Genomic DNA, 16,690 nt, shown 5'->3' with positions numbered 1-16,690 from the left:
GTGATAGACATGGATACTTGTATGGACAATAGTAGGGATGAATTCTTGCTGTGTGTTGACATCTCTTAGCGATCGGGCTTGATGTCAGTGAGCTGCTTACGCAGGATTAAATGTTGTTCTCCAGCAGAGGTGAGCTGACATTTATCTTGTCCAACTGTGTTTGAAGTGTGTTGGAGTTGTCTCCCTTAGACCACCGACGATAAGCTACCAGCTTGCAAGATGATAAGTAAGCTAGTCCCTTGCATTCTTGTCAATATGATGTTTGGATGCATTTAAGTATTTCAAGAAGCTTTTGTTACACTTCAGTCAGTTTGTAGGCAAATGTAATGACTTGTTGAATGTGTGAATAAAATTATTTCAGGATCTAATAGATTTGTGCATTGCTGAACAATGGAATTAAATGTTTTGTATGTTTATGTGAAAGTAATATACGAAAGGAGAAAAACAAATGTGCACTTACTTGGTTTTATGGTATTTGTAACTTTCAGATTTAAATTGTCTTTGTGCTGAGCTTGGGATTGATAACGGTCTGTAGGTAAAGGGAAACAACTCTGTAATGCAGTTTCTTTCTAAACCTAAATCTTAGATTGTCCTGTCAGTAGAGCTCGAATTGAGAATTCTACAATCATGTATTCAGAATATCCTTGACAAAATTTATTTATTGAATGAATTGATTAATCAATCAGGTGCACATTTATATAGACTTTACCTTTTTATGTTTGATTTTTTTAAACAATAATCGTTATTATTGCATTCAGTTTTCGTTTGTGGTTTAACTCTGCACTCAGCAATGTTCTAGCCATTTGTCAGTGGCCTGTAATTAATCAAGTCTGAACCAGACAATCCAGTGATTGATATCATGAGCAACGATCCACACTGTCAGGGTAAGATCAGACACCATGAACCAAATCACTGATTGTTTGTTTGTTTGTTGTTCAATGCAGCACTCAGCAATATTCCAGCTATGTGATGGCGGTCTGTGAATAATCGAGTCTGGACCAGACAATCCAGTGATTGACATCATGAGCATCAATCCTAGCAATTTGGATACGATGACATGCTTCAACCAAGTCAGCGAGTCTGACCACCCGATCCTGTTAGTTGCCTCTTACGACAAGCATAGTTGCCTTTAGTTTTAGGACAAGCATGGGTTGCCGAAGACCTATTCTACCCTGGATCTTCATGGGTCACCAAGTCACTAAACATGACCAATCAATCCATTTGGTTGCCTTTTGGGTTGCTGGGGGAACAAAGAACCCCCATAGCGTTTATTTCATTCAGTACATAGGTTACAAAATATAAATTAACTTATGGTGTTATTTCTCTTTTCCAAGTATTAATTTTATAAGAATCATATTTTTTTGGATGAAAATACCTTGTCATTAAAATCATTCTTCCTGTTTAAGGGGATACTTTATACAGAAGAAAGTATCCAACAAGCACCGAAGAATAAAAATGACTTTCAAATCCAACTTGTCTGACCTCTACTTATAAAATTTATTACATGATGCAAATTTGAGACTTTCAGTTTTCAAAAGGAAAAGAAAACAGGCAAAGTAGCTTCTTCCAAGGTTAAGAGAAGGACACAGTTATAAAAAGTGTTAGGACAAGGAAGTACAGGTGTCCACACACCTAGTTTATGGCATAGAGGACGTGGAAAGCAGCATGACATAGTCGGGGGCCATTATGGGATTGACCCATCTTTCTATATTTAGGTCTGAATGTTGCTGTTCGCTGACATGCATGCAGACCACACGTATGTTCTGTGATAGCAATAGGAGGTGGTCAAGCCAATGGGGGTTGTCACTTTGTACTGTGTTGTTGTCTCCTCAAACACCCTGGGGGCACGGGTGGCCCAGTCGTCTGAGGCGCCACGATTCGCTGTGCAGAGTTGCGTCCCTTGGGCACCCAGAAACCCATGATTGTGGGTTCGAATCCTGGTTCGCCCTGATTATGTTTCTAGGTTTGTCAGCACCATGCACGTGCTCGTGGGTTTCACCGAAGTGGTAAACGTCTTGAGACCTGCATCACTTCGGGCTTTCCTCCCACGTTAAGCTGACACGCCGTGATATAACTGGAATACTGTTAAAAGCGGTGCTAAACCCAACTCACTCACTTCCTCAAACACCCTTCTCTTGTCATGCTCATTAGCACTATTCAAAAATAAGGGGGTCACTGGGTATTTTTGAGGTTCTGATATTGGAACTTTGGGACCTCTGAATCTTTAAGTTTAAACTTTAGGGCCATAACAAGGGCTTTGTTTCAAGCACTGCTAAGCATGTTATTACTTAAAAATAACTTTTGGTGGTAAATTATGAAAATACATTTGTCCTTTTTTTTTTTACATAAAGGAAGAACAAATCTTTCAATTCAAGGTCCTACACTTGGTAACAGTGTTGATTTGAGCACATAAAAAAATTTAATAAAATATTTCCCAAGCTATTTTTTTATGTCTTGTGTGAAAGAGTGGAAAAAATTTCTTTCAAATAAGGTGCCACACTTGATATCAGTATTGATTTGAATCAAATTTTCATTTTGAATTAGAGTTCCTGTGTCAAGTTAACCAGGTATGATAATTAAGCAGTCAGCTGTTGACCTCCCACCCTGCTCCAACTGATAACAACAGAACCAAAAGATAAAAACACAGCGCACATGAACAAGTTCACGATCTGAGTCACAATCAGTAGGTGTCACTCACGGATACATCATATTGCAGGAGGACACAAGTTGTGCACGTTCTGTAGCTGTAACCCATAAAACAATCAGCTGGGACCAGCACTTTGTGGAGACCTAGACAAAGACTCCTAGGGTGGTCGGGCTCCTGTTGGTACAACTTCTTTGTCTCTGTGGACTGGGACCCTTATCATTGACAAGAAAGGATACTGATAGAAAAGCAACCATGGCAGATTTATTCTGGAGTCCTGGCCTACTAGGGAAAAGGTAGGACGGAGTTTGAGAGGGAATGATCACATAATTAGTGGTTCGGGCAGCGAGATTGATGTGTTGCCATGGTTACCTGCTTTCAATAAAAAGCCTGTCAAGGTACAAACTTTGAAGAGATTAATTGATTGGTAATTTCAACCTTGAGTAATTTTGAAATCAGTTGAAATGTATCAGTTTATGGTGTTGGTCGGTGTCTGTCAGTAGTGTGATAAACATGTTTCATGTGGAAAATGGCTGATATTACACATTTATACAGTACGGAACAGATGACTCATAATTTCATCAGTGCTATACTCTGTCAGATTTAAACAGAAATGACACAGCGAGATTCTTTGTGTGTTTGAAACCTGGGCCTACTGTTTTCATTTTTTTTACCAAAACTTCTCATAATATATTGTAGACTTACAACATAATTAAATAGATGAAATATAAATGAACAATTTTCAGTTCTTCAAACATGCATTTGCTTGTCAGTGTTTAACAAGACTTCATAAAACTGGTTGCGAAATCAAGGACCACTTGTATAGGGCTGGAACTTAAACCTGATGATTAAATAGCCCTGTCAATAATAACCTTAATGATAAATCTAAGGGATGCCTAGATTCAAATACTAGGGGAGAAAACCTCCAGGATTTCAGGACCCCTATTCATTTCCAACACTGTTTACATCATTTGCAGATGAATTAGTCTCATGTATGTTACATCAGCTCATGTTTTCGTCAGTACAGAGTAAACGTGTACAGTGTCTTCGGTCTGTACTCTGTTACTGACCCAGCTGATAAGTTTATCCCAGTGTTCAGTGTAACATGCGGTGTGTGAGCCACTTCCACAGGGGTAAGCAGTACTATCAGGACCATACATTTCATCTGTCACCTCTGTAAGAATGAATGAGTTGGGGATTTGTATAGTGTTTTAGCTGGAAGAAATCTTCCGTGCCCCTTTTGAAAAGGATATCACATTTAAATTTCGTAAGGTTTAAGGACAAAAGCATTCTACAGCTTGGGTTTGACTTTTATGACAAAGGACCTTTTTTCCCTTTTCCTGTCCAAATATGTTACATGTTTAAAAGTGTGTTTTTTGGAAGTCATTTGAAATGCCTATCCTTACAAACTATATTCAGAATAGGATTTATTGTACATAAACACCCACAGGGGATAAAAAATGAATATGACGGGTTAAAATGGAAAGTTAAAACATTGACATGCGCAATGTAATACCGTATTCGACGTAATAAGTGCCCAGGGCGCTCTCAAAATTAGAAATAGGGGGCTCTTTTCAGAATATAATCTGGATCAAAGAGTTGAAAGATCGTAAATTTTGTGGTTCATGAAATGATACAGAAGAAAAGTCTGTGCGTATTATACATGACAGATATATATTTTACAGGAATTTAATTAAGGGTGCATATAACACACGAGTGCGTATTATGCACGAATAAATAAGTCTTGTGTACATTGATCAGTGGAAGGGTGCTAATTGGGATTGTTCACTAGCCAATATATTAGCAAATATCGCTTATTAGAGCGGGGCGCTTATTGCGTCGAATACGGTAGATGTACATTAATGCTGAGAAGGCTTGGTAACTTCAAAGGAGAGTTTCTGAACACATGACATGTACATACTTTATAACTGATGTCCGGGTGTATGAGGAATAAAATTGTCCCCATATGAGCGGAATAAAGGATTTGTGAAAAGAGTACTTTTTGATGAAGAGTGAGGCCCAGGATAATTCAATTTGATTTTCATCATGGCTAACGAAGAAAGAGCTGCCATATTTTGTGTGGTCAGCCACATTGATAGAATTACATGGAACCCATTAAACAGAGAGCCTGACAAGTCCGATACCAGATGATAAATCTTCACAATGAAGAGATAATTCCTGAAATAGACAAGCCGAATGAGCAGCTTCCTTGATTTCATCTTCAGGTCAATAGTAGTGAAAGTGTTCCTATGTCCCTACTTCATGACCACCCATGCCAGCTGTGGCCGACAGATGCGACCTTTGTCAGGTCAAAGGAGCCGACCTCTGTGGTGTAATGGATAGAGAGTGTGTCTGGAGATGGATAGAGTGTGTGCCCGAGATGGATAGAGTGCGTGCTCGGAGATGGATAGAGTGTGTGCCCGGAGATGGATAGAGTGTCTGCCCGGAGATGGATAGAGTGTGTGCCCTGAGATGGATAGCGCCAAATAGAACCAACAACCTTCTGTTTTCTGGGCACACACCCTGGGCACACAGCCCGGAGAACAGAAGGTTGGTGGTTCAAGCCTCTGGCTGTGTCATGCCTAAAGAGGTTGAAAGATGGTACTTGTTGTTTACTTGCCTGAATATAACAAAGACTGGTCAGCTCGGAGTCAGTAGAATGTGTCTGGGAGGGGTATCCATGGTAAACAGTGGCATGGTATGTCAATTGACGAGCGCGATGAAAACCAGCAGAAATCCTGACTTGTACAGACAGACCACACACACACACACACACACACACACACACACACACACACACACACACACACACACACACACACACACACACACACACACACACACACACACACACACGTGCTTGCATGTTGCTACATAAGTGAACTTATCTTGATTGCAATGTTAAACCACACTCACCTCGCCTCGCCTCGCCTCGCCTCGCCACGCCACGCCACGCCACGCCACGCCACCACACCACACCACACCACACCACACGTCAGATCTAAAGTCACAGGTCAAGTGAGGTTGCCATGGTTATCTCAGTATTACAAGATGTGGGTGACCTCATTGACCTAAGATTAGGTGAAATTGTTAAGACAGAATGAAACTACGTACTTGTCCTTTACAATATTGATAAATCTTTAGTGACAAGCAAATATGTTTGGTTTTGTAATAAATCGGATTCAACCTGTCAAAATGTTTTTGGGTAAATACAAGTAGAAAGTTATAAGATGGGAAAAATTAGTAAGAATTTATCTGACAAATAAAATGTGTGATAAGAAACAAATATATTCTTGTACATTCATACCTTAGGATTTGTGAAAAATAAGCATAAAAAATCTGTTGACAGTTGAGACCCATATTAAAGGTATTATATCAATCTTTCCTTTTTGTGCATTATGACACTAACATTATTTAATCGGACAGCATTATCTGAAGAGATATTTCAAGACCTCGATTCAATGTCAGAATAGATCCCCAGTGTCCCATTCTTGTTGATAAGTCGGGTGATGGGGTAGCCAACTGGTTAAAGCGTTCGCTCATCACGCCGAAAACCCAGGTTCGATTCCCCACATGGGTACAATGTGTGAAGCCAATTTCCGGTGTCCCCTGACATTATATTGCAGGAATAATGCCAAAAGCGGCGTTAAACCCTACTCACTCACTCACTGAAAAAGTCAATTACGATGATGGTAAGATAGGGTTGAGTTCACGATCATTACGTGCTTACTCGCCAACTGGTTCTATTGTGCTAACCTAGTGAGATTCCATGCTACATTTTAACATGGATACCCCTCTCAGGCACATTACACTGACTCTGAGGTGACCAGGTCCTGTTTTGTCCACTTAATATCAAGCACCAGGCAAGGTAACAACAAGTACCATCTTTTGGTATGATTCAGCCAGGGAATCGAACCACCGACCTTCCGCTGTGAATGCAGATGCTCTATCCACTACACCACGGAAGACGGATGATCAAGATGTAACCTCGTTGACCATGTTTCCTACCTCACTCACTCTGTGAAAATCTATCTAAATCTGGGGGAACCGGAGGCCCAGTCATCTAAGGCGCTGTGATTTGCTGTGCAGAGTTGCTTCCCTGGACAAGCCAGAAACCTATGATTGTGGGTTTGAATCCCGGTTCTCCTCGATTATGTTTCTAGGTTTGTCAGCACCATACCCGTGCTCGTGGGTTTCACCGAAGTGAGTAAACGTCTGAGACCTGCATCACTTCGGGCTTTCCTCCCACATTAAGCTGACACACCATGATATAACTGGAATACTGTTAAAAGCGGCGCTAAATCCAACTCACTCACTCACTATCTGAATCTTCAACTTGAGCACCCGTAGTGATTAAAGAGGTGATCTCCTCAGCATCACAGGAGCCTTGACTTCATTTGACCCAGGGCAGGAAACCTGAGTCCTGTGATTACCAAACCTTTGTATTTGCATTTCCAAGGATGCATAATTGTCATAATCTGTGGTGGTAATTGTGAATTATGAATACAATTGGTCCTAATCATATTCATCATCAGTGGTGAGTTGGGACTGCGTCTTGTCAGCTGGTCCCACCAGGAAATGAAGTTGACGTTCACTTGTTTGTTTCCCCTTGTTAACCTGCAGGGCAAGGGTTAGTCACAACTTAGACTTGCACCAGTCTCTAAGGCAAAAATTATTAGATGAAGTCATAATTTCTAGATTATTAAGGGGGCACGCTTGGCTCAGTCGTCTAAGGCGCCGCGATTCGCTGAGTTGCGTCCCTTGGGAACGCCAGAAACCTATGATTGTGGATTCGAATCCCGGTTCGTCCCGATTATGTTTCTAGGTTTGTCAGCACTATACCCGTGCTCGTGGGTTTCACCGAAGTGGTAAACGTCTTAGACCTGCATCACTTCGGGCTTTCCTCCCACATTAAACTGACAAGCCGTGATATAACTGGAATACTGTTAAAAGCGGCTTTAAACCCAACTCACTCACTCACTCAGTAGAATATTAAAATAAAAAGAACAAATGATATCTATAAGAGACTTGCATCCTGTACTGTTCACAAATCTAAACTTGCTTATTATAAGGAGAGAATTACTACCCATCCATCGACTTATTCAATACAGCCTTGGAGCAAGGCTAGTCACAACTCAATAGCTTAATATAGGAATTTTTGTAAAATAATGGTGTGCTGACAGCCAGATTATGCCTCTCCTTATTGTACAGGTTGAATCGTTCTTCAATAGATTGCATTGGATTTGGAAAAATGAGCTCAATAAAGTCCTTTAATGGCTGAATGGCATTTGGAATGAAATAGGACATTAACATTAATCTAAAGTCTAAATTCTAGTTAACGTCTAAAACCTGCATCACTTTTGGCATTCCTCCCACATTAAGTTGACAGGGCTGTGATGTTACTGAAATACTGTTAAAAGAGGCATTCAGCCCAACTTAAGTTACCTTTCTTTTAGTGCTGTATGTTTTCAGACAACAGAGATTTATCTAGAATACCAAATTTGGTGCCTTTGGGAGGCAAATTAGGAAAAAGTCATTATTTTGTTTGAAAAAATCACCCACACACACCCACACCCCCTAAATTCCATGACAAAGCCATGAAATTCGGGATGGGATGGGTAACTCAGGTACCAGGGTCGGATGGGTACTGAGTAGGACCTGGGTACCCACAGGACTACCCGGACCCGTGGTTAGTCATGTGATATATTGTTTAATGCAAAAAAATTATCTAGAACTCTACAAATCAATGTTTGCATTTCTTTCTGACTATGTACCCATTCCTTCTGACTTTTCATGTGGTTGAATAAAGACATAACTTAATTCGACTTCAGTGTATGAATGACCAGATTGTTTAATACATGTACCTAAATACGTTTTGCAAGGGCTATGCTAAAAATATTCCCAATCGGACATTTTGAGACATCTGAGACCTACAGTGGGTACCCGGGTAGGGTCGGGTAATAGGGGGTTGGGTACCCGGGTAGTAAATTTGGACTCATCCCAGCCCTACATGACATTAGCATGATTGGGAAATTTTTTGTAATTCCAATTTGGGAATATTTACTGACATTGGCTGCAGACTTGGGGCTGAATATCAGCCTCTGAGCAGGTCCACATAAATCACTTGATGAAGTACTACTGGAAATTATACTTGATGATGTCTGGGCTTTTGTCTCCTGGGTAGCCATGTCTGGATTATTTATGACAAGGACCCGGAAGTAAGTGTGTTAATACTGAAAGTATCGATGACCCCAAACAAGTAACAGCTGTCCAAGTTTGCCATTTAAAAAATATGTGTTGCACATAAAATACGTGTTCAAAATAACCAACACAGATTTTATTCATTTACAAAAATATTTTAATAGATCAAGCACTGAAACTAAACTTAACTTTTTTGCAGCGATTACTATATTTTATTATTACCCCAAAGTGATTGAAGTTTCTGAAATATTGCGGGACAGCCTCAAGTGAAACAAAACATGGAGCTCTCTACCTTTTACCTTGCACGATGATGTCATGATTAATTAGCAATCGCACTAATTGGCACCGTGTCTAAACTTAGATAACCCTGTGTTGTTTCACTGCAATCAGCTGATTGTGGGTTCAGATCTTAGATTTACCTTGATTGTCATCCTTGGTTTGTCAAAAAAAATGATTGTTGGTTGGTTGTAAACATCTACACAACCTGAGTTTGAGTTCCCTTTGACACGCTGTGACAACTCAAATTACAGTTTAAACAGTATTGAACCCCACTCACCCATTTTATCTCCAGTAGACTGTAGTTTTAGTAAGTGTGACAGGCCTACACAGGCCTGTTTGATCAGTAAGGGTTTCAGTTTCATGCTAAGATATGAAAAATAAGATACAAAATATACATGAAGAAGGATAACTAATGATGTAGACTCACGGTGCAAATATACAAAAATCAAAAGACTGATGATAATTGATAACTAGTGAATCCAATAAGAGGAGAAACTAATCAAGGCTTCATTGTTTGGGGCCTGGGACTTCAAACAAAATGTCCCTCAGTAATGAGGCTTAAACAGACACTTGACATTGAGCCTATCTTCCTTGTTGGGCAAACGGTTGCTTCTGACGTCACATTGCGTCATAAACCCTCCTTTATGAGGGTTCAAGCACTCCTCATTGTAGTCACATGCATCAGTGATGGTGATCTGTATGTTTCAATGTCCTTCTTCCTGTACACCAGTGATGATGTGATTTCCCATCACATGTTAATCATTTGATATCTATTAAAAGACTGATATAGAAACCACATGCAATTTTGACATGTGCAACTTTTAGGACTTCCAATGGCTGACGTTTGTGGGAGTGGGTTTTTGGCAACAATAACCACCTCTTAATGAAAAAGCCAATTTGATGACTGCATCACTATGGAATATAACAATAATAGAAAACAACTTCTTTCTCAGTCATTATAATCCATCTTGAACGTAAGTAATATTATTTATGGTCATCACTACCTGGGACTCCTTTTGGCATGTTCTGCAGTAACAAAAATATGAGAAACATCCAATTTTTTTCACATTGTAAAACATGTTACTTTTTAATGCTGTGTCCAAGCATGAATCAGAGAATGAATCATAAATAATTTCCAAGAATTGCTGATCTTTTATATGACAAGATTCCATGTACAAGACAAACTCTACCATTAGCATTTTTTGTTGTTGTCAACAGTAATATAACCTAAACTTACATTAACATACCATATTCGACCTAATAAGCACCCAGGGTGCTTTAAAAATTAGAAATGGGGGCTCTTATTAGAATATTATTTTTGGTGGAAAAAACAGAGCTGAAAGATAAATTTTGTGATTTATGCTGAAGGTCTGAACTGTTTATATACGACATATATATTTTTCCAGAATTTAATTGCCAATAATTAAGGGTGCATATAACACACGAGTGCGTATTATACACGAATAAATGAGTCTTGTGTACTTTGATCAATTGGAAGGGGTGCTAATTGGGATTGTTCACTTGCCAATATATTAGCAAATATCACCGTGGGCACTTATTAGAGCGGGGCGCTTATTACGTCAAATACGGTTATTACATTTTGTTATATGTTTGGGTATTAATCAGATTGTATAGATTGTGATGTGAAGTAATTACACGGAGTAGGCAAGTCATAAAACATTGATAAAACATGTACTCACACTGATTAAGTTATGATGATGTTAGACGGGGAACAACACACTGTGTGAAGTGAAGTGAAGGCCCAGTTTCAGCAGCTGCTAGTACTATGTATGAGGACTTGGAAGAACGCTATGTTGGATTGAAAGGTTAAGAGAAGCTCTACTTTATAGATGGCAGTGTTCTGACAGAATAGATGGTGAGAGTTGAATCTTCTTTATGTTATGGCCTTTTTATTTGAAGATGACTGTGGAGTAACAGGCTTGAGTCTCCAATTAGTTTGGGTCTGTTTGTGGTATGCTGATGAATGTTATAACAGAAACATAAAAAAGCTTTATCACTTGAAGAAAAAGAATATCTGACCAGCAAAAGATCTGGTATTCCACGGTATCATATCGTTTCATTTTCTAGGGCATTGACTGATTTCTATCCAGAATGTCCTGAAGATATTTTTCAATTTTGGTGATAATAATATTAATATAGAAAAATGTCCTATCAAAATTTGCTAAATAATGAAAATGTTCTAATGATGTTTGTCTCTAGCACTGTCATGTATTTTAGCCATAGTTGTATGAAGTGTTACCTGGTGTTGAGTGCTTACTTTTGCAGAAGTCCCAATAAAGTTAATAAATTTGATTTTAACGATGACATTGAATTCTTTTGGGAAATCTAGAAATGCTCTCTGTCGTTGGTTATTTGAGTTTTGTTTGTGATCTGTATGTCATAAAAACAAAAATTGGGAACGTAATTTTCCAACGATGAGAGCAATGATAAGATGAAGTCAGAGGTCACTGTACTGTAATGTGTATCATGATGTTAAGAAGCTATCTCTGCATGTTGCTCTGACCTGGAATTACCGGTCATTGTTTACCAGCAATCCAATGTAATATGATAAACCAGATCAGATCCTCCACCCCATATATAACACAGGTATAAGGTACCTTTATAAAGACAAAAGACAGGGAGTGTCCAGGGGTCAACAACATTGGTCATCTCAGGACGACCAAGTGACATGTAATGAGACAGGCTGTGCCCAGAACAGAGGATGGTGTTTGGGGGACCCCTCCTTGTGATGGGCTGGTGTTGAAGTGTTCAGGCTTACCAGGTAGGTGTGAGGGGATGGGGAGCGAGGGGGGAGGGGGGGGGGGGGGGGGGGGGGGGGGGGAGGGAGCAGGGTGCAGTGAACGAGTGCATGCCTATTGTATTTTAGGGTCTTTCATAACAGCCACATGTTCAAACAAATGGCTTGATATATGAGTATAAATCTTCAACTTTGTAATTGGGTGAAGAATGTTTTGTGATAGGATGAAACGGTGGCACTTGGTTTGTTTGTCAGTCATTGAGTGCGGTTGTCTTGAATAGACTTTGACTTTCACCATATGTCCATTGATTTTCAATACTAGCATTATTGCTGTATGAATAAGGATTGGGATTAAATTCTATATGACCCCAGAAATGTGAATGTGTGATGACGTGCTTAGTGAGTTGAGTGAGTGAGTGAGTGAGTGTCAGTGAGTGTCAGTGAGTGTCAGTGAGTGTCAGTGAGTGTCAGTGAGTGAGTGAGTTGAGTGAGTGAGTGAGTTGAGTGAGTGAGTTGAGTGAGTGAGTGAGTGAGTTTGCTTTGATGTTGCTTTTATCAGTATTCCAATTATATCACGACGTGTCAGCTTACTGATGGAGGAAAACCCGAAGTGATGCGGGTCTCAGACATTTACCACTTTGGTGAAATGCACTTGATGAAAGTCAGGCAGAAACAACTCTAGAATAACACCTAGAATCACACTTTTGGTTTTCCTTACCTACAACCAAGCCTACCCTCCTTCAAGTGTTACAACGGGGCAGAATAGGTCTTCAGCAACCCATGCTTGCCGTAAAAGCTGACTATGCTTGTTTGCGACTAACGGGATTGGGTGGTCAGGCTCGCTGACTTGGTTGATGCATGTCATGGATCCCAATTGCGTGAATTGTGGCTCATGATGTCAATCACTAGATTGTCTGGTCCATGCTTGATTATTTACAGCCTGCCATCATATAGTTGGAATATTGCTGAGTGTGACATTAAACAACAACCAACCAACCAATCAAGGGTTGAATTAGTTCTGACTTCGACAATAACAGTCCATTATAGATACCGATGTTGATGCATAATAAGAACACAAAGCCTGTCTGTGCCTTGTGCTCGACCACTAACTACCACAGTCAGGACGACTCCAGGAAATGTCTACAGCAGCTTTGAAGTCTTTGTTTGCTTCACTGTGGATACATTAAATGTTTGTCGAAGTGTTACAGCTTGTTGTTGGTGATGCATGGCAGCCGGGTCGGATTCTACGTCAATATCTCCATCTACAGTCAGTCAGCTGTCTCCGTGGGCGAAGACATCAATACTTCTTTACATCGTGTTAATTACAAATGAACATGTGTGATATTGACAACGTCATTCTCCATGTGGGTTTTGATTTCTCATAGGTTTCAATTCGATGTTAGGCTGTTATTCCATCTTCCTTCCTGTGTTGATGAGAATGCGGGAATATGAGGATGCTCGAGATAATGTCTGGTTGTAATTGTATTGCATTGCTCAATGGATTGAATTGTTTTGAGATGAGAAACTGAGATTTGACAATAGATGTCCGACTTAATCCCAACCAGCAAATCGACTACTGAAGTAGGGGCCTGTTGTTGTTACGGCACGTTGTGAGGGTAGCGGCCTCAGGTGCGGAGCTTTGTACCTGTCTGAGGGGAATACTGACGACCACAGCACCCTTTGATCTCCCCTGTTTACCTGAGAATGTAAGTTTCTGGTCAGTTCCTTCCTTTGAAGTGTGGTCAAGAGCTTGTGGCTGAGAGGTTAAGTGACAGAAATGTTTGCTAAATCTTTTTGTACAGAACTTAGATAATGTTATGGAATGTCGATGATGTTTTAGTTCTTAGTTGGGATGCCTAACCCAGTTTTTGGAATTTAGCATGTAAATCAAAGTGTCTTGTCATAATGTTAAAAGTTAAAGTTTTACTTCGTCCCCATATTCAAATAATAGGAAAAGACTTCAACCCCTTGACTCCCCTTAATGTCGAACACTGCTTACTTGGGCTGGCTAAAACATATTGATAATCGGAATTATCGTTGATGGGAAGAAGTGTATGATTATCGATGTGAAAATTGTGTCATCGATACTATCTGACAAAAGCTATTGGGATGAAACAAAGTTTCAATTTACTGAAGCAGTCTTGTCCTTTGCCAAAGACAGAAAGCAACTGATCTTGTTATATCTCAATCCATGCATAAATGTGTCACCACTCTCAGCTTTTTGCATATTTGCTCAAAGTTACTTCTCCGATATTTATTGATAATTGCGACATTTTGTTAACAATTCTCAGTCTGTAAGATTTCTTACCACATTAAGCTGACACGCCTCGATAAAACTGGAATACTGTTAAAAGCGGCGTTAAACCCAACTCACTCACTCACTCACTCACTCCTGCAGGTCCCATAGACAAAATGCAGCAGTTTTGTTGTTGGTCGTCCACCACACAGTTCGAGATTCATGAGCTAGTTGACCCTCACGCATAATTGACATGTTGGCCTACCACCTCTTGTAGAATTTGAATGTCACATGTAATGTAAAAATTACGGCACATTAGCTTTATGATTTCTATCATACACAGATTTACCTCTGGCAAATTTGTTTGGAAGTTTTGATATGCCTATATATGGACTAAACATTTGAAATTATTTCCATGTAGTGAGTCATCGCTGAAATGTAAATGTGACAGTGTTGTATATATCAATCTGTCATCTATCAGCGACATGGTTGTCATTATCAGCTGATCAGCTGATGTCACCAAGGGTCAGGTCACCCCCGAAAATGTTACAATATAAAAACAGCATAATAATTGTAAAAATTAATATTTGTCATAACCACTATGCAGCTGTTTGTATTATTTCACACTTTTTAGCTGAATCAGCGTTATTCCATTATTTAATCAGTGTTCTAGTATAAATGTTTCAAGTGGTGTGTATATTTGTTGATTACCTTTGCAACTTGAACAATGCAGAAGTCTTATTTAGAGTTTAATATTTCATGTAGTTGCTTTATTTGCTTGTTAAATTGAAAATATTTAGAGAATTTTCTCCAAAAGGAAACATTTATTTATTCATGAATCTGCATTACCGTGTTAATCAAACAGGAATTTTTTTCCAAATCCAGAGTGAGAACAAGTTCTTTGACTACTACCTGCAATATTTGCATATTCCTGTTTGGCGCTTTCCCGTCAGTGTTGTGGAGAGGTTTCGTTGTTCAGTTCGTTAATGAGGATATCTGTTCAGTGAACATGAAGGAACATTTGACAAATGGCTTGACTTGATAACTATTTGTGGTGCAACTTTGTAAGTAATGTTTAAATCAGTTTATATTTCATTACTTTTTAATGTTCAGTGGTATTCTTGTTTAACACTCTCCATTGTGAAAAGGTGCTTGCCACCATGGGATTCCGGTTTAGTATTGGTCTCCAGCAACTAGCCTTGCTCCAAGGCTGTACTGAAAGAAAGGTCCATGGATGTGAAGTAATTCTATCCTCCTAATAAGTAAGACTAGATATGTGTAGGACTCAGTCTCTTATAGGGACAAGTTGTTCTTATTATTTACATAATCTAGAAATTATGATTTAAACTAATAATTATTGCCTTAGAGACTTCTGCAAGTCTACCCAGCAATCTTAGCTGGTTGATAAGTAAATGGGGGCAGTCGGGTAGCCTAGTTGTTAAAGCGGTCGCTTGTCACTCCGAAGACCCGGGTTCGATTCCCCTTATGGGTATAATGTGTGAAGCCCGTTTCTGGTGTCCCCTGCCATGATATTGCTGGAATATTGCTAAAAGCAGCGTAAAACCATACTCACTCACTGATAAGTAAATGGATTGGGTTGTCAGGCTCAGTGACTTGTTGATTAGGTGTCATCATACCCCAGTGGCGTGGATTGTTACTCACAATATCCATCACTGGATTGTCTGACCACCATCATATACCTGAGTGCAGCCTTAAACAACGAACAAACATTGACTCAGTGGTATAACTGAAATACTGGTTAAATTAGCCTTGAGCGTAGCTCACTCAGTTATCTTGTATTGTAAAGCTGATGTAAGGCTGTCAATATGAACATGTGTTTTGACACTGTGACATGGTTTACAGAACCAGTTCTTGTTTCAGCAGTTCTAGAGATCAAATATCGCCAAGAAACTAATCAACAACAGGCTGTTTTGAAATTATGTTGCATGAATGTTTACTTCTTTTCGAGGCTTTGATCCCGTTACGTCAACACCAGTTCTTGTACTTGTAATTCACGCAAGCAACATAAAATCTTTCAGCTTGTATTGATTCGATCGGTCTTGGGGACAGTATGAAAGAGAGAAACTGCGTTACAGAAAACGTCCATTATTTACACAAAGTCGAATGATATTACACTTATAGTTATCAATATCTGAATTTCTATTATTGACAGCTGTTGCAGTTACCTTGAATGTGTGTGCCTCTGTATAACGCACATAAGACTTTTGGTATTTATGTCATTCTTATTACGACTTGTGTCCCGTTTTTTTCATTTTATATAATTTCTTATTAATGTCAAATGTTCCATGGGAAAATTTTTCTCTATTTTGTTATTTATCTGATGTTGCATAATAGTGAAGGTTTTGACATGTCTTATAAAAATCGGGATATTTCGATGCCCATGTGGGCTGTATATGTGGGTGATGCAAGTTTGAGAGTACGTCTTTGGGGCTCCTCGTCTCTGCAGTGTGTTCGCATATTGGAAACAGACGTAATAGATTGCATTGGAAAACGTTCAGAAAGAAATTGGAGGACTTTGGACCCAATAAGGTTTTGAACTACAATTGTGTTT

General features: G+C 39.4%; 1 protein-coding gene across 6 annotated transcripts in view; it reads left to right on the top strand.

Moving 5' to 3' along the window:
* Positions 1–16,690, top strand: part of LOC139446224 (IQ motif and SEC7 domain-containing protein 1-like) — a 189,174-nt gene that overhangs the window by 68,388 nt on the left and 104,096 nt on the right. Inside the window, exon 1 of one of the 6 annotated variants that reach the window (XM_071227559.1) lies at positions 2,738–2,940. The exons of the other annotated variants lie outside the window; for them this stretch is intronic. Coding sequence (XP_071083660.1) covers positions 2,900–2,940 — 41 coding nt within the window. The 5' untranslated portion in view covers positions 2,738–2,899. Of the gene's footprint in view, positions 1–2,737; positions 2,941–16,690 lie in introns of those variants that run through there. 6 annotated transcript variants of the gene reach the window in all.

The sequence above is a fragment of the Haliotis cracherodii genome, unplaced genomic scaffold (genome assembly GCF_022045235.1).
Source record: "Haliotis cracherodii isolate W230 unplaced genomic scaffold, xgHalCrac1.p SCAF_6, whole genome shotgun sequence".
In the NCBI taxonomy this organism is placed as follows: Eukaryota; Metazoa; Mollusca; class Gastropoda; order Lepetellida; family Haliotidae; genus Haliotis; species Haliotis cracherodii.
The sequence above is the reverse complement of the archived record's forward strand: the minus strand, read 5'-3'. Positions and strand labels throughout refer to the sequence as shown.